This window comes from Bufo gargarizans, chromosome 1, assembly GCF_014858855.1.
Source record: "Bufo gargarizans isolate SCDJY-AF-19 chromosome 1, ASM1485885v1, whole genome shotgun sequence".
NCBI lineage: Eukaryota > Metazoa > Chordata > Amphibia > Anura > Bufonidae > Bufo > Bufo gargarizans.
Window position 1 is genome coordinate 12912150 of NC_058080.1, and position 24661 is coordinate 12936810.

A 24661-nucleotide genomic window follows, 5' to 3' on the forward strand; every position below is an offset into this window, starting at 1 on the left:
AGAGCTGACTTGCATCTCTCTTTTATAGTGGAGTGTTACCTCTCTCTGATTTGCTCAAAACAAATCACAAGAAATTTGGGTTTGTTAGAATCAGAATTTTTTGGGAAAATTCAGGACAAATTCCAAACTGATTTGTTTATCTCATGTTCCCATTGATGGAGCTGCAATGCAGTAATTCTGTATCAATTCACTTATTTTCCCATTATTGGAGCTGCAGTGCAGTGATTCTTTATATTCTTGGTCAGTTTTATTTATTTGGGTTCTTTTTCAGTGTGACCCCTATGTGAAGATATCTATTGGCAAAAAGTCCATCAACGATCAGGAGAATTATATTCCATGCACCCTAGAACCTGTTTTTGGAAAGTAAGTTGTGAGCAGTTATTTGAGTTGTGAGTTTATATATAATTTAGGTGACCATACATGTTAGATGTATGTTGCAAAAACCTGCCGATATTGCAGATGCTGGAGGAGATAATGATGACAGCTGCATGTGAACATTCCTGTTCGTTTTGTTCTCTGGGAGATAAGCAACCACCAGAGGAGTCTAGCAGCAACTTTCACCATCTCTCCTTTCAGATCGGGTCACTCCTGACCTGATTTCTAAAGGTTATATCTTCCAAAGTAAAGTTTAAATGTCTAACTTTCAAACAATACTAGGCCCATATCTATATCTTCTCAAGAGCCTGAGATATGAAGGCTTAACACCTAAATCTGCTGCCTGAGCTCCTCTTGGGCTGCACTGTTAGATCCTTTTCCCAAAGCCTGAGGAGAGCTCAGGCAAAACTGGTAAAGGTTGAAAGAACTTTACTCCCCCTGAGAGTACATGCACACTTGGCTGAGCCGACAACTATGTCAGGTGTATGGCCACCATAAGTGAATATTGTTTTCTTTCAGTCATGTAGCGAAAAGGACGAAACAACAAACAGTCTTTTGGTACTTAGAGCTGTTGTCAGTGTTTTAGTGTTGGTACCCATTTGTTACTGCAGATTATGTATGGAGTATGACTTTTTAAAACATTTGTTTTCTATCTACTCTGTTTTTCAGGATGTTTGAGCTGACCTGCATCTTACCATTAGAGAAGGATCTGAAGATCACACTCTACGACTATGACGTGATGTCAAAGGATGAGAAGATTGGAGAGACTGTTATAGATCTAGAGAATCGTTTTCTTTCCAAATATGGTGCTCGATGTGGCATACCCCAAACATATTGCGTGTATGTAGCCCATAATTACCGTGCCTTTCCCTTGCCCAGGAAGTATGCCGTGGTACCTCATCTAAATACTTTCCTATAGACATTCAGTTCTACAAAACATCAAAGAGTTTGAAGTGATAATATGAACCATGCTCACGATTACTTTCTAACTTTCTGTCAGATGCCAAGAAGATTGCTGTACCTTAGCTGCCTCTTAAAAGACCAGTATACTAATTTGCTTACCTTTTCCCAGACAGAATTGGTCCATATGCAAGCTAGCCACCACCCAAGGGCTACATGAAAAACATCTGCCCAACCAGTACTTTGTAATGTCATGGCCAAGAACCACAAAACGGCTGTCTACAGACGATAGATACAGTCTAGGGCTGATACAGTCCCTAGTCTTGATTAACGGGGTATCTACCTATAGGTGGCACTTAGACATGCAGGATTTTTTTGTCCATCCATAGCTGGCATTTATGCCAGAAAGTCTTTAGGCCCTTTCACTTTTTTCACTTTTTTCCTTGTGCTAAAGTTAAATAAAATTAAGTCTTCCCCCGTCATTGTGCACTGAACACCCCAAAATGAGAAATTACTAAAAGAATTTTAGAAATGTTTACAAATGTACTAAAAAGGAGAAACAAAAATTTTGCATAGACATAAGTATTCAAACCCTTTACTATAACATTTAGCTCTGGGGCCTCCCATTTATCTTGATCATCTTTGAGATGCTTCTGCACCTTGATTGGAGTCACCTGTGGTACATTCAGATGATTGGACATGATTTCAAAAGATACAACCCTGTCTATATAAGATCACACAGTTCACAATACACATCAGAGCAAAAACCAAGCCATAAGAAACAAAGAACTGCCCGTAGAGCTCAGAGACAGGATTGTGTGGAGGCACAGATGTGTAGAAAGGTTAAAAAAATTCTGCTACACTCAAATGTCTGTGAAGGTTCTCATTTATCCAGGTCATGGTATATATCTGTAAAGAATAAATCAAGGCAACTGGACGTACTGTAGATTTCTTGAAAACGTTTCACTCGTTCTTCCAACGAGCTTTCTCAATTCTGAGTGATTGTACAAAAATTCTGGGAATAAATATGTAACTGAATCCACATCTGGTAATTATACCCAGCATTGGGTCAAAGGTGTTGATTCCATTACCCTAATTGGAGTCAGTAGGTGATAAAGACTTCCCAGAAAAAGGTGTCAAGACAGCATTATACGTGGCAGACAATAGATGTCTAACCCCCCCACCTCTATTCAAGCTTGGCTTCTCAATTTTTACGTAGATGGCCTCCTTCACGCCTCGTTTGTACCAATCGGCCTCCTTATCCAAAACACGTACTTGACTGTCTTCAAAGGTGTGACCTGTTCCTTTTAGATGTAAGTACATGGCTGAATCTTGACCAGAGGTTTTGGCTCTTCTATGCTGGGCCATACGCTGATGTAGTTGTTGTTTTGTTTCGCCGATATACAGTTCTGAGCATTCCTCATCACACTGGACTGCGTACACAATGTTGTCCATCTTGTGTTTAGGCGTTGGGTCTTTGGGGTGAACCAGTTGTTGCCTCAGTGTGTTGCTGGGTTTAAAGCAAACAGGAAAGTGATGTTTATTAAAAATCCTTTTGAGTTTCTCAGACACCCCAGCTACATATGGGATAACCATATTCTTGCGTCTGTCATGCTTCTCGTCCTCACTGGTAGCCTTTGTGGTCTTTCTTCTCCTTCCTTCTGTTTTGACAAAGGCCCAAACTGGATACCCACAAGTTTTAAGTGCCCCTCTGAGGTGTTTGAGTTCCTTCGCCTTGGCCTCTGTGCTGGTGGGGATTTTCTCTGCCCGGTGGTGTAGAGTCTGGATGACTCCCAGTTTGTGGTCTAGAGGATGGTGGGAATCAAATAGCAGGTACTGGTCTGTGTGTGTTTTTTTTCGATAGACCTCTATTCCCAGCTTCCTTCCCTCTTCCACTGTTATAAGACAGTCCAGAAACGCCAGTTTGTTGTTCTGCACATGTAGCTGGGGTGTCTGAGAAACTCAAAAGGATTTTTAATAAACATCACATTCCTGTTTGCTTTAAACCCAGCAACACACTGAGGCAACAACTGGTTCACCCCAAAGACCCACCGCCTAAACACAAGATGGACAACATTGTGTACGCAGTCCAGTGCAATGAGGAATGCTCAGAACTGTATATCGGCGAAACAAAACAACAACTACATCAGCGTATGGCCCAGCATAGAAGAGCCAAAACCTCTGGTCACGATTCAGCCGTGTACTTACATCTAAAAGGAACAGGTCACACCTTTGAAGACAGTCAAGTACGTGTTTTGGATAAGGAGGCCGATTGGTACAAACGAGGCGTGAGGAGGCCATCTACGTAAAAATGGAGAAGCCAAGCTTGAATAGAGGTGGTGGTGGGGGTGGGGAGGGTTAGACATCTATTGTCTGCCACGTATAATGCTGTCTTGACACCTTTTTCTGGGAAGTCTTTATCACCTACTGACTCCAATTAGGATAATGGAATCAACACCTTTAGGTGTAATTACCAGATGTGGATTCAGTTACATATTTATTCCCAGAATTTTTGTACAATCACTCAGAATTGAGAAAGCTCATTGGAAGAACGAGTGAAACGTTTTCAAGAAATCTACAGTACGTCCAGTTGCCTTGATTTATTCTTTACAGAGCTACACTCAAATGTCTGGAGAGCACAGTAGCCTGCAGAATTCTTAAATGGGAGAAGTTTGGAACAACAAGGACTCTTCCTAGAGCTGGCTGTCCCACCAAACTGAGAAATCTAAGGGGAAGGGCCTTGGTAAGAGAGATTATACAAAGATCCTGTGTGCAGATGGGAGAAATTTCTAGACGTTTAGCCATCACTGCAGCCTCCACCAATCTGGGCTGTATGGCAGAGTAGCCAGAAAGAAGCCTCTCCTCAGTAAAAGACACATGAAAGCACCTAAAGGACTCTCAGACTGTGAAAAACAAGATTCTCTGGTCTGATAAAACCAAGATTAAACTTTTTGTCCTAAATCGTAAGCGTCATGTATTGAGGAAATCAGGCACTGCTCATCACCTGCCCAATACTATCCCTACAATGAAGCATGGTGGTGGCAGCGTCATGCTGTGGGGGTGTCTTTCAGTGGCTGGGACAGGGAGACTGGTCAGGGTGGAGGGAAAGCTGAACAGAGCAAAGTACAGATATATTCTTAATGAAAACCTGATGCAGAGTGCTTTGGACCTCCAACAAGCCATTGACCCTAAGCACACGGCCAAGACAACAGAGAAGCAGCTTAGAAATAACTCTGTGAATGTCCTTGAGTGGTCCAGCCAGAGCGCTAACTTGAACTTATGGGGTATTGAGTGCAGATTGATGGGGAAAAATTTAGATTTTTTTTTATCTTAGCACAAGTCCATAAGATAACAGAAGATGAAAAAAGTGAAAGGGTCTGAAGACTTTCAGCCTCTCCTACATCAGCAGACACCAGTATTGTAAAAATTGCAATATTTTTTTTCTTTAGCTCTGGACCGAACCAATGGAGAGATCAGCTGCGACCTTCCCAGCTCCTCCATATATTTGCCCAGCAGCGCAAGCTCAAGCCTCCAGTCTTCAAGAACAACAGGATTTCATTCCAGAATCACGACTACAGCCTCTCTGATTTTGGTGAGATAAACACATTTTACTGATTTCTTTTGACTAAAGGGATATCAGTCTCAAAAATATATTATGGTATTTATTTTATATTTTTTAATCCTGATTATTAACCACCTCAGCTCCCCTAGCTTAAACACCCTAAATGACCAGACCACTTTTTACAATTCTGCACTACACTACTTTCACCGTTTATTGCTCGGTCATGCAACTTACCACCCAAATGAATTGTACCTCCTTTTCTTTCTTTGGTGGTATTTCATTGCTGCTGACATTTTTACTTTTTTTGTTATTAATCGAAATTTACCGAAATTTTTGCAAAAAAATGACATTTTTCACTTTCAGTTGTATTTTTTTTTTAAAAAACGACATCTATATATAAATTTTTCTCTAAATTTATTGTTCTATATGTCTTTGATTAAAAAAAATGTTTGGGTAAAAAAAATGGTTTGGGTAAAAGTTATAGCGTTTACAAACTATGGTACAAAAATGTGAATTTCCGCTTTTTGAAGCAGCTCTGACTTTCTGAGCACCTGTCATGTTTCCTGAGGTTCTACAATGCCCAGACAGTAGAAAACCCCCACAAATAACACTATTTCGGAAAGTAGACACCCTAAGGTATTCGCTGATGGGCATAGTGAGTTCATAGAACTTTTTATTTTTTGTCACAAGTTAGCGGAAAATGATGAATTTTTTATTTATTTATTTTTTTCCTTACAAAGTCTCATATTCCACTAACTTGTGACAAAAAATAAAAACTTCCATGAACTCACTATGCCCATCATGAAATACCTTGGGGTGTCTTCTTTCCAAAATGGGGTCACTTGTGGGGTAGTTATACTGCCCTGGCATTTTAGGGGCCCAAATGCATGCAAAGTAGTTTGAAATCAAAATGTATAAAAAATGGCCTGTGAAATCCTAAAGGTGCTCTTTGGAATGTGGGCCCCTTTTCCCACCTAGGCTGCAAAAAAGTGTCACACATGTGGTATCACCGTACTCAGGAGAAGTTGGGAAATGTGTTTTGGGGTGTCATTTTACAGATACCCATGCTGGGTGAGATAAATATCTCGGCCAAATTTGTATTAAAAAATGGGGGGTGATCAATGACAGGGGGGTGATCAGGGAGTCTATATGGGGTGATCAGGGGTTAATAAGGGGCTAATAAGCGACATGGGGGGTGTAGTGTAGTGTGGTGCTTGGTGCTACTTAATACAGAGCTGCCTGTGTCCTCTGGTGGTCGATCCAAGCAAAAGGGACCACCAGAGGACCAGGTAGCAGGTATATTAGACACTGTTATCAAAACAGCATCTAATATACCTGTTAGGGGTTAAAAAAATTGCATCTACAGCCTGCCGCTGGCAGGCTGTAGATCCACTCGCTTACCGGTCGATCCTGTGAACGCGCGCGCCTGTGTGCGCGCGTTCACAGGAAATCTTGCCTTTCGCGAGAGGACGCGCCGGCGCGTCCAGGAGGAGTAACAGGGCCGCCGCCAGGACGCAATCCTGCGTACAGCGGTCCTGGGGTGGTTAAAGAGCAGACTTCCTCTATTCCATGTGAAAGTTGGAAGTCCAAGTAGCCACCTTTCATGGAAAACTTCATCTTAGATGTATACAAACCCAACCTGCCTTTTATGGTTGGACCTGCTGATCATCTATGCTTTTGGTGGCCTCCCGACTCTCTCCTGACGGCATACTGTTAGGGGAAAGAAGGATCAGGCTGTAGGATTTCAACATTCCTAATTTAAAAATTCCTACAAACTTCCCACTTTGGAGAACATTTATGCAAACACTGCCCCCTTCCACCACTTTTCGAAGTCAGCCCAACGCCTTTCCCAGGCAACCATGAATGTGCTCGGCTCTGGCAGCTCCATCCCTCCGACTAAGCCCCACCCCCATTTAGAAATGTGATGAGGGCTGCTATCCATGGGCAAAAAGTAGCACATTTTTGGACAATACCAATTTTATAAAGTATATATAGATTTGGAAACTGTAATAATGGTGACGTACATGCTACATCTCCACATTTCGTTCTATTTTCTTTTTGACAGAGGATGATAAACTCACCAATCCACATCTGGGACCCCTAGAGGAATGCCTCTCCCTACACATCCTGCGGAAACAGACTATTGTGTGTGAACATGTTGAGACAAGATCTCTGTACAGCCCCCTACAGCCCGAAATAGAACAGGTAGGGGACCTTTATCATACCTAATACAAAGCTGCAGGACTCAAAAAGAGTTGACCTCAGTGAGACAGTCACCAAAATCAAAGGTAGATCCTGATAAGATGGTGAGAGTCGTCGTGGGGAGGTCAGGGCAGGTGCATTGGCACCACATCTGTCACATTCCCCAGTACTATGTATTTTACAAGCGTCTGTACAGATTTATTAGTCGCTCATAAATTTACTAGAATTTTCCTCATTGTTATTACATAATGTTTTCGTTCATTTTCAAGCAACTAGAAAAAGTTCTATAAATTTCAACACTTAAAGTAAATCTCTTGCCAGGCCACATTCTTTATTGGCATTAGAGCGTCTGACATCTGACACTAAGCTCTGCTTCCCTCCCCTCGCTACCTGGAGTGGAGTGTGCAGGCCATCTGGGCATGCTGGAGACGCCGATAGCCCGGGCATGTTGAGGCGAGGTAGAGGATCAGCGCTGCCGGACAAGGCTCGCGCAATCATACCCATACCCACCCAGGAACTGCGAGGGTGGTGGTGAGAGAAAGTGAAAGGCGGTGAGGGGGTCAGTTTGGTGGGTTGTGCCTGCTTTGGAAGGAGGAGGACATTCCATTGGAGGTGGTGCTGGAAGTTGGAGGGGTCTCCCCCACGATTGTTTGAGGAAAGGGGGGTTGTGGTCTGAGTCTTATAAAATTGGCAGCACGTGCCCCCCCCTCATAAGTTTACAAGCTTTCTTTCCCTAAAGGGAGGAAAAAGGGAGTATGGACATTGTTTTACTAACTGCATGTGCCTCCTTTCCACGTTAACCACCTTTCTAATGAACCTGTTAACCCTTAACCACCAACCTGTCAATTTTGGGGTTATATCGCCGCTGGTGCTATGAGAAGAAAGATTGAACTAAGTTGGCAATATATTGGACGACAAGAAGTGGAGAGCGTGGTTTAGGAGCCACATTGTGTTTGGTATCTGACATTTATTAGGAAAACAGGGGGAGTCGCTGATTGCTGTGTCCCTGTACTGGATTTCCCCTATTTAATATCTTGGATATAAACCCATTGGAAGTGCCACAGAAAAAGAGGAAAAAAGGAAGAGAGAAGGGGAAGAAGGAAAAAGAAAAAGAGAAAGGGAAGAAAAAAAGGAGGACCAACAGGGGCCCCGTAATAATAGGAGATCTGGAACTGGGTTGGAAACTAGGCAGAAACAGAATGTTTTAAATAAGTATCTGATCCCTTCAACTCCCACACTGAGATCTGCTGATTCTGGCAAAGAGACTAGATCCTAGAGGGACTAGATCCTTAATTGAACGAAAGTTTGATACTTAATGACCAAGGGGGATATGTAATGAATGATGTAACAACTGAAATTAATGCTAAAATGGTAAAAGAGATTTTCGTACCGTGAACAGACTTGAGAATGTGATGGGGAAATTAGTAACTCAGATTGGGTCGGTACAAACAGATGTGAGTCTGATTAGAGACGACTTAGTAAAGTTGAGAAAACGCTGGCAGGAGATGGAGAATAGAGCATCGGCAGTGGAAGATTTAGTATGTAAATTGGAGAAGGATGAGGCCCTGGAAAATAAACTAATAGATTTAGAAGATTGGACAAGAAGAACCAATCTGAGATGTGTGGGAATACCAGAGGGACCCAATTTTGGAGAATTTGTGGAGAAATGGTTCATTGAAAATGGTAAACCTGGAACTCTCTCTAGGCATTTTGTGATAGAGAGAGCCCATAGGGTTCCTAACAAAAAGAGAATACCAGGGGCTCATCCAAGATCAATTTTGGTCAAACACCTTCTCTCCAAAGATTGGGACGCTATTTTGCAAGATTCCAGAACCTCAATTGTGCAGAAAAAAATATATAGATATAAAAAAAGAGATTGAGACTTGCTGGATTGAGGTATAGTCTGATATTTCCTGCTAAGCTTCGAGTAGAATATCAGGATGGATCTTTTTTCTTTCAGTATCCTGAAGAAGTCAATGATTGGGCAGATTTAAAGGGCCTGTGAGAAGTGAATTGAAATATAAAAAGGCGAGGGGGGGGGGGGATATAGGGAGTAATATGCATAGTTATGGAGCTGTCTCTCTTTTTTAGAGGGGAGCTACTCAGGGGTGGGGGGAGGTATGCGGCATCCTTTAGGGAGAGAGAGGAATAATGAGAGTAGTATTACTTAATATTTGGAGGTTAAGAGAAAGATTAAAAAAGTACGCCATTTTTTGATTGGATGAGGAGATGCATGCCAGCTGTCATAACACATTTGGATAGGGATTCTTTGAGTTGGGTGGAGAAGAGATAGAGGTTGGGTATCATTCTACATATTCATCATATTCTAGAGGAGTAACTATTTTGGTGCATAATAAAGTTAACTTTGAATGTGTGGCATGCAAGGCGGACGACTGCGGCAAGTATAAACCATGTCCAGATGGTGATAGCAAATATTTATATTCCACCCCCATATAAACCTGATGTGATTTATGATTTGCAGAAGTGTGTAGGCAGGCAAGATTGTATGCTGATTTCAGTAGGCGATTATAATGCGGAGATGGATTTAAGTAAAGATAGATATTCTAATAGTAAAGCTGCATTTCATCCCTGGCCAATTTAATAGCCGAGTTTGACTGGGTGGATGTTTGGCGCTTATTGAATTCGGAAGAAAGAAATTATTGGAGATTAAAAGATTAAAATTGCTGGGAAAAAAAATATAACACAAATAAAATATGCCCCTATGGCTCTTTCAGATCACGGTGCTGTTGTTATGGAGGTGGAGCTCATGACTAGACAGGTCCCTCCACTGTTTAAGTTTAATTCTCATTGGTTAAGGCCTCTTACATGCGACCGTATGCCCTCTGAGATACACGGTCCGTGAGCGGGCCATATGTCCCGGAGCGGCATTGATGGTGCACACAGCATCTTAGATTACAATGATGCTGTGCACCTCAGGCCGCCGCACTAATATGATCTTATGAGTGTGGGACAATAGTCCCGCGGGCGGCCCGACGTGCACAGCATCTTTGTAATCTATGATGCTGTATGCTCCCGTGCACACGATCAATGCAGCTACGGGACATATGGCCCGCTCACGGACCGTATATATCTCGGAGGAAATAGGGTTGTGTGCAAGGCCCATGACTCTGTTAAAAGATAAGGAAGATATTAAGGAAGAACTAAAGTTTTTTTTTTAAGGTTAATAAAGATTCAACTAATAAGCAGGTGGTTTGGGACACGGCAAAGGCTTTCCTAAGAGGAGTTCTGCTTAATAAAGTGAATTATTTGAAGAAAAAAGTAAAAGAGAAGAAAAAAGATTGCAGAACAGAAGTTAGAGGAGGCTAGAGTAAGTTGTGTGGTTGACCCCTCATTGGAAAGGCTGAAAAAATGGGAAGAGGAACAAGAGAAGGTTAAAGACATATACTGAAAAATCTCAAACAACATTGTTTTTTCAGGGGGTCAGACTCTAGCTAATATAGTTAAAAACCAACAGAGAAAATCCTGGATAGGGGTAATAAGAAATAATAAGGGACAGATTGTAAAACCCCTGGAACAGATAAGTGAGGTTTTTGGTACCTATTATCAGGATTTATATAAGTCCAAAATATACATTTTTTTGTATTTGAATGGGTTGACTTTTAAAAAAGTGTCAATAAGTCAAAGAGACCAATTGGAGAAGGAAATACAACTGGAAGAGTTAGAAAGAGCCTTGAGATCTGTTAGGGATAGGAAAGCGCCAGGAGGAGATGGATTACCATTTAAGAGATATATAAGGAGTTCAGTCAAATACTCCTTCCTACCAGAATGAAGGCAAACCCTGTGTGAGGCCATGAGGCCAGAAAAGTTGCCCGATTCAATGGATGAAGCTATTATTGTTTTAATTCCCAAAGATGGTAAGGATTTATTATACAACAGAATCACATGGACCTATATCGTTGTCGAATACTGATATAAAATTATTTGCAGACAGATTATCAAAAATAATTAAAACTATAGTAAGTGAAGATCAAAAAGTTTTTATCCCTGGGAGATTGATCAGTTCTAATATTAGGAGGGTGTTTACTAATATAGTAAAAAAGGTATATTATCTCTGGATGCAACTAAAGCCTCCGATTGCGTAGAATGGTATTATTTGTGAGAGGTTCTTAGATGTTTCGGTTTTGGGGATCGTTTTATAAACTGGATAAAATTAATATATTCGCACCCTAGAGCTAGGGTATCGGCGGATGGGGTTATGTCCCTGCTTTTTGCCCTTTCGAGGGGCACTAGGCAGGGATGTCCCCTATCCCCGCTGCTCTTTGCAATTGCGATAGAACCATTAGCTATTATAATCCATGAAAATGACGAGATTGAGGGATTCCAATATGTATTAAAGAAAAAATATAATTGTATGCTGATGACATTTTGATTTTTTTTGGGTAACGCTGAGGTGGATTTAGGAAAAATAATGAATATTATAGATAAGTTTGGATATTTTTCAGGATTAAAATTAAATTGGGAAAAAAAATCACATTTGATGTTATTAGATGAGGGAAATTTGAATAAGAGTATAGATATACACATAGTAGATAAAGGAGGTGGTTTTAAATATTTAGGGATAAATATCTCAAGAAATTTGGAGGAGTTTGAAAAACTAAATGTGGCTCCTCTCTTAAAAGAACTGAGAAAGAGAATCCATATTTGGAGGAGATCAATGATGGGTCGAATTCATTTGATAAAGATGTTTTTTTCTCCCTAAGGTTTTGTCTGTATTACAAAATGCTCCGGTCTCGTTGCCCAAAAACATTTTTGGGAAGTTGGATAAGTTAATGAGGGGATTAATCTGGAAAGGGGGAATATCTAGGGTACAAAATAAATACTCCAGTTACCCGATTGAGAGGGAGGTTTATCTTTTGCAAATTGTAATTTATACTTTTTGGTTTCACAATTTGGATATATGAAAGAGAGCGAAGTAAGTCCAACGTTGAGAGAGTATTTAATGGAAATGGGGGTTAAGACTAAGCAGACCAGATTAATGGAGGTCTTGGAATCAGGTGTATTGGGGAATGCAAGTACTGATAATCAAATATTACATTTACTGGATTACACTAGGAGAGAAATGAAAAAAATAATGGGTATTAAGGGTTATTTAAACCGCACTCCATTATGGAATAATATAAATTTGAGTGATATTCGGAAAATTAAACAATATGTAAATTGGGAGATTAGAGGGGTAAATTTGTAATGTCACATTTTTGAGGGAGATAAATTTAAGGATTTTGAAACTTTGATTTAGTTTGGAATCCCCCAAAAAAGATTATTTGAAGTATTTACAAATAAGGGATGCAATTAGTTCAGCAGACGACTCAGAGATATATGAAAAGCCTCTTCAGAAAAGATTGATCAACTTCTCAGGGACGGAAAGGCTAAGGGTAGTATTTCAAGGAGATATAAATGACTAATTGTGACGGACTGAACCGTCACTGGGGCTGTTGGAGAAGACTGAGGGCCAGCCTCCTTCCTACAGACTATGGACCGAGAACTATGGAGACCCCCTCAGAACTTTTGGGGTTACAAGGAACTATGAACCCTGATTTATGTGTGTAATTTATATTCCACATATTTCCTATTGCCCATTAAAAAGGCATGGTGTGGATTCAGCAACACAAAAAGGGTTAATTCCGCACTGAGACTCCCACTGATTGTGTTAGTGATGGGATTAAGATAGTTGATTGTAATAGCAGCCAACTCCTAGATGAGTAGATCACCATATGATACACTCAGGAGATAATCCGATCACATGTGTCTCCATTGTCCCCATTCATTCATTATGGAGGGGGTGAAGATGTCTGTTTGCATGTTGTGTTTGTTAATTGCGTCACAGACAATGCCATTGTGTTTGTTGAATAGGGTTAGTTTTTGTGTTTAAACTGTAAAGGATTGGCTGCTATGTTATGTCCTCAGTTCCCAACCAGGTCCACGGGGTGGTACCCTTGTTGGAAAATGTGTATATAAGTTAATGCTTGTGTGCTCAATAAAAAGTTCCTGTTTTACATTCAACATAGAGCCTCATCTCATGTGTATGGGGATTGCTATACGCTGTATACTCCCCTTGCTATAACTCCTAGCTCTTGTAAGAGCTGTTCCTGCTCTCTGGATTTAGGAGAGGTTCACCCACTGGAGCCTGGAGCCTTGTCGTAGGTCCAGGGTGGGTAGGAGACGGTGAGACCTCAACCAAGCTTCGGCTGTTAGTGGGGTCTGCAGTGCTTACAGTGTTGAGTGGAGTGCTTGGAGTCCTCGGGAAGCACTAGGAGCATCCATCGACGGAGATACCCGGTCGGGGTGCCAGGACATCTGTTACACTAATGAAAGTAGCACAAAGATTAAAATAGTAAAGAGAAATGGAAAAAAGATATTAAAGATTTGTCCAGTGAGAAATGGGAAGATGTTTTGAATAATAGGCCTTTGGTCTCATTAAGGGCCTCTCATGGGGTTTCCCAGTTCTTCACAGGTTATCATACACCCCTAATGTTAAAAAAAAGAGGGTTTAAGAGATACAGATGAATGTCCGAGATGCTGTGAAGAACAGGCAGGTCTAGTGCATTTAATTTGGAGATGCCCCAAATTGTTTAGGTATTGGTCTGAACTAGCAGTTATTATCGAGAAAGCTCTGGGAGTGCAGATTTATGGGGATCCTGTGGTTTGTATATTGGGGGGCACTATTTATTTGAGATTGCAGAAGGTGGTAAAACAAGCACTTCGTAAGCTACTGTTCCAGGCAAGATTGCTTATCTTGAAAAAATTGATTAAAAAGACCAGCCTTCTGTGCATGAATGGAAGAAATCTGTGAATAAAATGATGAAAAGGAAAGGATAATTTATGACAATTAGGGGTACAAGGGTTGTTTTGCACAAATATGGGATCAATGGTTTAATAATATATAAGCGTTCTCCAGTATAATCCACATATACCACCACTGAGACCAGAGGAGTCTTACCTTCCCTCCCAGTATTCTCTATGCAACAGAGATCTTCTCGTTATAAGGTGGGGGTGGGGGGAAACTTGGGCTTTGTTTTTTGTTCTTGATTGACATATCACTCATCCCAAAATCACTGGACCTTCAGGGGAATGGTCAAGAGCTGTATTCAAAAATCTTCCAAGAATGTATGGTATGTATTCAGCAATTCCACCAGCAGAATGGTGACTGCAGCTCTGAGGTATATTACAGAATGTAACTCAGGATCAGTACAGGATAAGTGATGTAATGTGCACAGTGACTGCACCAGCAGAATAGTGAGTGCAGCTCTGAGGTATATTACAGAATGTAACTCAGGATCAGTACAGGATAAGTAATGTATGTACACAGTGACTGCACCAGCAGAATAGTGAGTACAGCTCTGGAGTATAATACAGGATGTAACTCAGGATCAGTACAGGATAAGTGATGTAATGTGCACAGTGATTGCACCAGCAGAATAGTGAGTGCAGCTCTAGAGTATAATACAGGATGTAACTCAGGATCAGTACAGGATAAGTAATGTATGTATACAGTGACTGCACCAGCAGAATAGTGAGTGCAGCTCTGGAGTATAATACAGGATGTAACTCAGGATCAGTACAGGATAAGTAATGTATGTACACAGTGACTGCACCAGCAGAATAGTGAGTGCAGCTCTGGAGTGTAATACAGGATGTAACTCAGGATCAGTACAGGATAAGTAATGTATGTACACAGTGACTGCACCAGCAGAATAGTGAGTACAGCTCTGGAGTATAATACAGGATGTAACTCAGGATCAGTACAGGATAAGTGATGTAATGTGCACAGTGATTGCACCAGCAGAATAGTGAGTGCAGCTCTGGGGTATAATACAGGATGTAACTCAGGATCAGTACAGGATAAGTAATGTATGTACACAGTGACTGCACCAGCACAATAGTGAGTGCAGCTCTGGAGTATAATACAGGATGTAACTCAGGATCAGTACAGGATAAGTAATGTATGTACACAGTGACTGCACCAGCAGAATAGGGAGTGCAGCTCTGGAGTATAATACAGGATGTAACTCAGGATCAGTACAGGATAAGTAATGTATGTACACGGTGACTGCACCAGCAGAACAGTGAGTGCAGCTCTGGAGTATAATACAGGATGTAACTCAGGATCAGTATAGGATAAGTAATGTATGTACACAGTGACTGCACCAGCAGAATAGGGAGTGCAGCTCTGGAGTATAATACAGGATGTAACTCAGGATCAGTACAGGATAAGTAATGTATGTACACAGTGACTCCACCAGCAGAATAGTGAGTGCAGCTCTGGAGTATAATACAGGATGTAACTCAGGATCAGTACAGGATAAGTAATGTATGTACACAGTGACTGCACCAGAGTGAAGCTCTGAAGATAGTACTGTATATTGTATAACTGAAGATCAGAACAGTGTAAGTAGTATAATTTAGGCAGACCTTAAATTTAATAATTTTCCACATTATGTTTTGTGTGCTTTCCCTGTTTTTACTGTATTTGTAGTCGAATGATTTACCGGTAACGTTGCATTTTCAGCCATTGTGATTAATTCCATCTTGTCTCTCCAGCAATTTTCTTTGTTCTTAATCTTAGATAATATTTGTTTTGTGTTTTGCAGGGTAAACTACAGATGTGGGTGGACTTATTTCCCAAGTCATTTGGACCCCCGGGCCCTCCATTTAATATAACACCCAGAAAAGCAAAACGGTGAGAATGATAAGAAAAGGGAATATTGAAGGGTTGTGGGAGAAAGACCATGCAGATTTGGTAGAACCTGAAAGAGGAATGTAATCAATATGATAAGTGTAGATCTTGTAAAATGCCATGAGTAATGTCCAACCTAACCCAACACAGGTGGGAACCAAATTGGGGATTTATGGTTACCATTTGGGGTCAGCTTTGTGAAGTAAAGGTCTACGGACTCATCACGTGCAAAATAAAGCTGGTACGTAGTCTTCAGTCAGATCAGTTTTAACTCGCCTTTCTAGTGATCTGAGAGTCACCATTCTAGGTTTACCATAGGTGATATGGTCTTCTAGAAAAGTGTAATATTTGCAAAATCCCAAACTCTGATTGACCAGAATATACATAAGCCCACATTACATTGACTTCTGTAAGAGTCCAAGCACACTGTGCATTATAATTTTCTTCCCTTGATGATATCATCACTTTACCACATTGTCCATAGGCATATATGTTTTATTTAATGGTATCATGCATTGGAGGAGGTCAGAGATCTGGAGTCAGTCTGCTGCCATACAGGGCTTTGAAGATATGTAATGGTCTTCATTCCCGGAGTTAGATTGATTCCTTCAGTCACTTGGAAAGTTTCTTTCTGCTTCGTTTTTACACTTTTGACTCTGTCATCGTTAGAATTACCTATCAGTATTAACACATATAATTGGTGGCACCTTTGAGACACTTTAAGAGCCATGAAATTATGCAGTGCTACAGGCCGCTTTGCGACCATGGTCAGTTCATGCCTGTATCTAGTTAGTTGGTTTTGGAGTTACTAGATGATCTATATTTTAGCATGTTCCTGCAGATATTCGTTCCAAGACATAATCTCTATGTTAAACTCTCTTCCAGCTTCTACTTGCGTTGCATCATTTGGAACACGAAAGACGTTATTCTGGATGATGTGAGCGTTACCGGAGAGAAGATGAGTGATATTTATGTGAAAAGGTAAGGGGATTTGCAGCGGGTCGCAGGGGAGAGAAGAGAGAATACGAGTGGTTGTAGCAACCTGGTCCATGCAGTGATGGGAAGGGCACACCATTTCTTCTCTTTGGGGCACACCATGGTTTTGGGATCTCCTGTTTGGTTTTGGTTGGGCTGCCCTGGGTGTCATGGGTGCAAGATAGGGTCCCAGTGAGGCTTACAGAAGTCAGTACAATTTGTCTCTCTCATTCTTACTATGTCGATGTCTTCACAGTATTCTAAGTGGAATACAGTCTTCAGTATGCAGATAATGTAAACGCATTACCTTTTCTGCCAGATACTCTGCACTTTCCTGAAATGGGTGCTGTATGTTCTGCTGACTCCAGAAAGCCTCTCTATACCTTCTAGTGGAGGTCCATATACTGTGACCCACTTACTCAAGAATCAAACCCATTTAGGGTCCATGAACTGTGACCCAATTACTCGAGAAGCAAACTCATTCAAGGTCCATAGACTGTGACCCAATTACTCGAGAATCAAACTCATTCAAGGTCCATAGACTGTGATCCAATTACTCGAGGCTCAAACTAATTCAAGGTCCATAGACTGTGATCCAATTACTCGAGAAGCAAACTCATTCAAGGTCCATAGACTGTGATCCAATTACTCGAGGCTCAAACCAACTCGAGGTCCATAGTCTGTGACCCAGTCATTAGAGGTCCAAACCATTTGACATCCATTGACTCTGAACCAATTACTCGAGGCTCAAACCCATTGGACTATAACAATGGACTTTGACCCAATCATTAGAGGTACAAACCCATAGACTGTGACCTAATTACTTGAGGTACAAACCTATTTGAGGTCCATGGACTGTGACCCAATCACTTGAGGTTCAAATTATCTTGAGGCTTAAGGGTATTGGGGTAGGCTACTCATATATAGTAAGATTGGTAGATCGGGTTAAAGGCTATTTGTAAAGATGCCCACTATAAAAATATAGACCATGGATTGTATTTGGTTGAGCCCAGCTGTTATCTGATAGACAGTTTAGCAAGTCTGGCAGGCAATTTCATTCTCTTCACCTTGTATTTGTCTACTTACGGCATACAGTATGGCACCACCTCATGTTCCCTTACTGTAGATTGTATGGCACCACTTGATGTTCACATTGTATGTGCACAAAGACCTAATGAGCTAAGTGCTGGTCGACATGCACGCTCAGTCACTCTCCCCACAACCAGCGAAGGAATAGAAGATGACAGCAGCATATCCAAATGAGGGTCCGTTATTCACCGAACATCCATGAATGCTTGATAAAGGCTACTATGTAGCCGAAACGTCGCACTTTTTTGTACATTGTTTCACGGATGTTCGGTGAATAAAGGACCCTCATTTGGATATGCTGCTGTCATCTTCTATTTCTTCACTGATCTGTTGACTATTGAGGATCGGTGGTCTGGTCAAGCTGTTGCATTCCGAGGGAGTCATACAAGACGCATTGGTGCTGCTCTAAATCATCTATTACTTCTCTCCCCACAGCCAGGTCTCTGCATAGCAATTCTCTGGCGCCAGTAGAAATATCCTTCCGCCCTGCTTTTCAGAAAGGAGCAGGGTCTCTGCAGTACATGGCAGTTTAGTTGAGAAGACTCTGTCTGCAGGGGAATAAGTCTATATTTTCAGCTGCCAGAGGGGGAAGGAAACTGATTTTGTCATGGGAACAGATCAGCAGCAGAGCAAAGGTAGACACAGTGAAGCAAAAATATTTGTTCATGCAACAAATGCTGCAAATGAAACAATTATTAACAGCCTTCATGTATGAACATGGTTCATGATAACCTTTTCAGTTTAAGGGGGCAGGTATAATATTCCTTCTTTCTTACACTGTGATACCCCAGAGTGATAGATAATGAGATAGGTTTATCCTCCATCCAGAAATGACCCATGGTGTGGCTACAGTTCAATAGGTCTATGGCCACAACAGTAGCAAGAGAGTTACAATAATGAAATAAGATCCCCGTAGCCTCAAGTTGAGAGCCATATGTTTCTCCACAGAGTCACCACACTCCTGAATCGCTTTGAACTCTCAACATATTGAACTGGTTTATATAACGCAGAGGAACATTATATACACTTTCTCCCTGGTATAGGTGCTACCCGTCCAGGACTCACATGAAAGTAATGCCTTTGTTTCAATGACATGTTGTGCAAGTTATACAAATATACTTCCTCTGGAGGTAAATGCGGCTGTCCTGTTCTCCTTCTCCTAGCTGGCTGATAGGCCATGAAGAAAATAAACAGAAAACAGATGTGCACTACAGGTCTATGGGAGGTGAAGGGAATTTTAACTGGCGGTTCGTGTTCCCTTTTGATTATCTTCCCGCGGAGCAGGTCTGCTCAGTGTCTAAGAAGGTAAGACCATCCCAGGAACATGCCGAGCACAAGGCCCGGCTGTCTGACTAGGATCGTGAATTTGTGTCAGCTCTTTGTACGTGAGAACATCATCATGGTGGAGCCACGGTGGTTGTCAAATAAACATCACGGTGGAGCCACGGAGGTTGTCAAATAAATTTACGGGGCTTAGATCCTTCCTGTTGACTTCAATTTTCAATGACGCATCCTGTAACCATGGAGATGTATCTTTCATAATGAGGTAGTGGTCTTCACATTGGCTCCAAATATTATTATAGAATTGAGTTTCTAAAACAACCAAGGACCTGAATATCCTTACTTGTTTTTGGACTGCCAAGACCAAGTCTACTCTGCCGACTATAGGATAAGTGGTGAATTTGCCTTGGTGTGTTAGTTTAAGTTGCCTAGCAGGCATCTGGCTTGTTATCTAAGTGACTACCTACCTACCTACATTGCATTGTACCAATCCCAGAAATTCTGTCTTTCGCACAAGTGACTACCTGCCACACAGACTTGTCTTCATGACAAACCTCTGTAAACTTGTGCCTGGTTTCCATGGACAATATCCTTGTGCTATTCCTACACTAGTTGCATCATAAAACTCCTTAGAGTCTGACTGTATACTTGGTACTTTGTGCCACCATGCTTAAAGGTTTTGTCCCACCAGTAAATATTGTAGGGGAAATTTATCAGTTTTGACTTTTTGTCCTTGTTTGCCAAAAATGTTTGAAATATTTAGCATTTTTGTGCCACTCACTCTAGTTTTGAAAATTGGGCGGGAAAGTGGTAGTGGTTAGCCTTTCAAGCCGATTTAAGACAGATTTATCAACTGCTAACTTTTAAAAGTCTTACAAATTGTCCCTATATTACTATAGTAAAGGGGTGGAGTAGAAAGTGGAGAAACACCTCAGGACAGAAGTGTTAGACTAAAAGATGCACCAAATGTATCAAACATCTTGTGAAATTTGATAAATTGAACACAATGTACAATTTTTGACATCTACATGTATGAAAACAATTATCTATTCAGACATTAGTCTCCATGGTGCAATTATTATTTACCTGCAGTTGAACGTACTGGGAGATTATATTTATGGATGCCAGAGGGGGAAGCAGACTGACTGAACTTACTGGGTACCATATATACATATAGTCCATAGTAAGTTCCCAGCAAGATCTCCTTCCCCCTCTAGCACCTGTACATATGGTACCCAGTAAGTTCTCCAGTCAGTCTCCTTCCTCCCTGTTCTCCAGTCAGTGTCCATGGTGCAATTATTATTTACCTGCAGTTGAACGTACTGGGAGATTAAATTTTTTGGATGCCAGAGGGGGAAGCAGACTGACTGGAGAACTTACTGGGTACCATATATACATATAGTCCATAGTAAGTTCCCAGCAAAATCTCCTTCCCCCTCTAGCACCTGTACATAGGGTACCCAGTAAGTTCTCCAGTCAGTCTCCTTCCTCCCTGTTCTCCAGTCAGTGTCCATGGTGCAATTATTATTTACCTGCAGTTGAACGTACTGGGAGATTATATTTATGGATGCCAGAGGGGGAAGCAGACTGACTGGAGAACTTACTGGGTACCATATATACATATAGTCCATAGTAATTTCCCAGCAAAATCTCCTCCCCCCTCTAGCACCTGTACATAGGGTACCCAGTAAGTTCTCCAGTCAGTCTCCTTCCTCCCTGTTCTCCAGTCAGTGTCCATGGTGCAATTATTATTTACCTGCAGTTGAACGTACTGGGAGATTATATTTATGGATGCCAGAGGGGGAAGCAGACTGACTGGAGAACTTACTGGGTACCATATATACATATAGTCTATAGTAAGTTCCCAGCAAAATCTCCTTCCCCCTTTAGCACCGGTACATAGGGTACCCAGTAAGTTCTCCAGTCATTCTCCTTCCTCCCTGCCAGAGGAGGAAGATGACTGACTTGTGGTTATGTGGAGCAAGAAAAAGTGAAAGACACATAGAGTGCATGGAAGATGTTTTGGGAGTTTTAGACACTAAACAGAGAAATGGGTCATGTGACACTCAACCCATAGTAGAACAGATTAGTAGAACAGCCCGGGGCATATGATAATCGTAACGAGAAAAGAAAAAAAAAGAAATGGGAATAGTAGTCTTTCTATTGTCTTTTCACCTATGCATGATGTGCAGTCTGTATGGATGATCCATGTTTGTCTCCCACAGGAACATTTTTGGAGCATGGACAAAAGTGAGAATAAAATCCCCCCTAACCTCATCCTACAGATATGGGACAACGACAAATTCTCCTTTGATGACTATCTAGGTAAGGAACAACACTGACGTAATAGAGGCAGCAATATAACTGGAGAAAAAAGCCAGGGCCCTGGACTTTTTTCAAGTGTTTTCAGGTCGAAACATCACCTTGTTGCACATGCATGCTGATGCTCAGAGTGGAGTCCAGTGCTCCGGCTTCTTTCTTCATTGGATTCATTTGGATAATTGATGGTCCTGGCTGCGCAGACAGACAACACTGAAGTGTGCCTGAGGGCACAATATTTTGTGGGGTTTTGGTGCTCCTCATGGAAATCCAGCTGGTTTTGCACAAAGTGCTCCCTGGCAAAAGTATACGAATTAGCTCTCCTCCAAAAGGAAGACCTAATGGGTAGCTACATACAGGTGGCACTAGGAAGCCCATTTTCCTTCTTCGGGAGGAGAGCACATTTGCTGGCAGCAATATGAAATGTATAAGCTGCCGGTGTGAAGTGGAAATTGAACAGTGTTTCCATATTGTTTGCGTTTAGCCTTAAAGGGTTGTCATCTCATACATTGATGGAAAATTGCTAGGATATGCAATCAATGTCGGAAAGGTGCAGGTTCTGGGGCCCCCTGAAGTAAACGAAGAGCAGCCGTGCATGCACGGTCACCCTCTGCTCACTGCTATAAGAGTTTTGAAGATAACCAAGTGCTGGCATAGCGATGAATGAACTGGTGGCCGCGCATCTGCAGTGCACTCTCCACCCACCACTATGGGTCTTCTAAAAACAGCCACGTGCAGTGTGCTCTTATTCATTTTGTGGCCCTCTTCGGGAGATAAGAGAGGTGGGACTGAGAGGTGCCTAGAGGTGGGACTGACACCTATCTGACATTGATGGCATATCCAATTGATATGCCATTAATATACAAGATGGAACAACCCCTTTAATATACTAATGCCCCATAATTTGTGGGGTCAATGACCTGTCTACTTATTTGATGATGTTAGCATGACTAGAACCATGGTTATAATAGTTCAAGAGGGAGTGGGAGATAAATGTTATATAAAAGGGCTCAGCAGCTGCACCCTATTGCAGGAGAGGGGTGTAAGATGGGTGTTCAATGTAAATTTACTCTAAAATTGAAGTTTCTGAGTTTCGGCAATATATGAGTTAAATGAAGGAGGCCATCTTGTTTTATTCACCATAAATGAGGGCAGGAGTGTTTTGAATCGAATGTCCTTTTATCTACGGAGAATGGAAGCGATTGTATTCCATATACAAAGCCTATTACACAGCGTTCCAGTATGACATCAACAAGGAGCCCAGTTTACTTTAACACTGGGCAGAGGAGAGGGCTGTATGATTGAACGAGGCTCCAGAGGCATACAACGTGTGGCTTTTGCTGACAGAAGCTTCTTTAATGGCTCAGCCAACTTTTCTTACGCTCTGACCGTTGCCTACCATGAAAAAGACAGGCATTTTTTTTATGGGAAGCCATGTCGACGGGATCCAGCACACATCTGGTTTATGTATAGTAGCTTATGCGAAGTTGCTTTGAGATTGTACCAAGAAATCAGCACAGGAACAATATCAAATGTTAACTCCAAGCTAAAGTGATTGTAATTGAGGTTTCTCTAAACAATGGCATCACCGCTCTCGCTGCCTCCTTTCCTTTTATCGTTTCCTGAGCCAGAGCAATCTCACCGTCCGGATGCCATAGAGAAGAAAGAGGGAGAAGGATGGTGAATCTGGGATAGGCAGATAGGTCAATTTTTTGGAAAGAACCCCTAGAAACTGGAGGGATTGGCACATAGCTTTTGAATATAATTCTTTTGGGTAGGCCTCCACTCTTTTATCTCGGCAAAGGCTCACACCTAAAGGCCCCCAGAGACATTAGACCATTGCCCATAGACTTTAGACCATTGTTGTCCAAACCTACCATTTTTGGTGGGGTTGCCTGACAATCCAATGTTTATGTGATGCACCCAAGAAGGGTTGGATGCACTGAATTTCATTGCTGATCCTATTGTTCTCCCCATTTAAAATGCCTACACTCTCAACCAAACAAAGCTTGTATATAAAACTGGAAAAAGAGATGTCGGTTGACAGCACATGCATGTATATAGGCATTTTAATATGTCAAACGTTGAAGAGGTTTTATCTAGGTCCTCACATCTCACCGGCCCCACTGGTGAGTACTCTCTTGGACTTAAGAGAATCACGGTCAATCGTGGTCTTTGTGCCTATGTTCATTGTAATGGTTGTCACAAAAATCTATTTGAGTTCCTATGTTTCTATAAATGATGGACTACACTGCAGTGACGAACTTACTGGACATACATAGAGCTCTTCATTTTTTTTGTTTCCAGGTTCTATACAGCTGGATCTGAACCAGATGCCAAACCTGCCAAGACAGCAGAGAAATGTAGCTTGGACCTGCTGGAAGAGTCAATTTCTGCTGGCAAATTTGTGTCTCTATTTGAGCAGAAGACAGTGAAGGGCTGGTGGCCCTGTGTGGGTGTGGACGGTGACCAGAAGATTCTTGCTGTAAGGATTACTTCTCATCATAATTATGTAAAGGGGTTATCCATACTAGAAAACCCTTTTTCATATTCTGTAAGACACATTAGATAGAAGGATGTCAATGGTTGAAGAACTGTTGAACGGTCAATGTTCTGATGATGCCATACACATATTAGTCCACTTTGGCCATTACAGTCGTTCAAATTGGTCATACATGTTCAATGATACCCTGTGAAGTAAATAAGATTTTTCTGTGGATATTCTTCCAGGGTAAAATCTTTTCCAATTCTTTTGCTCTCTTGGGAACAAAGGACATAGACAACTTCTTTCCAGATGAAGATGGTCTATCATTGGTTGGCCTGTTCATGTTCATTTCCGGTCATTTTTGTTGAAATTGCCCTTTTTCATCAACCATAGACTAATGTGTATGGATATTTTTAGGCGATTCTGAGTTGACGGGGAAGGGAGGTCACTGTTCATCTTTTAGCCAGGGCAGAGTGGCTATCAAGAGCACATCCAGTTTAGTTAAAGCCACACAACTCATGGTATAAACAGCTTGAACTTATGGCTGTGCTTTGATTATTATGATCCAGCCATCATGGATGGAAATAGCCTTTATTTATAGCCTGTGTGCTCTGCATTTATGGAAATTCCAGAATGTATTGGCCTCATTGTGTCTCCTTTTGATGTAAAGTAAAGCATTGTATCTTTTCCAACCACCAATTGCCTTCTTATCTGGATTACCATGTTTCTCAACTGACTTAATATCTGCTAATCTTCTCCCACCCTTTATGTTCAATGT

General features: G+C 41.5%; 1 protein-coding gene across 1 annotated transcript in view; it reads left to right on the top strand.

The window, feature by feature from the left end:
* The window catches only part of DYSF (dysferlin), a 259265-nt gene that overhangs the window by 229695 nt on the left and 4909 nt on the right, over window positions 1–24661 (top strand). The window contains 10 exon segments of the mRNA XM_044294645.1: window positions 272–363; window positions 1045–1215; window positions 4725–4867; window positions 6903–7042; window positions 15649–15737; window positions 16620–16715; window positions 18962–19103; window positions 21305–21404; window positions 23706–23735; window positions 23738–23883. Coding sequence (XP_044150580.1) covers window positions 272–363; window positions 1045–1215; window positions 4725–4867; window positions 6903–7042; window positions 15649–15737; window positions 16620–16715; window positions 18962–19103; window positions 21305–21404; window positions 23706–23735; window positions 23738–23883 — 1149 coding nt within the window.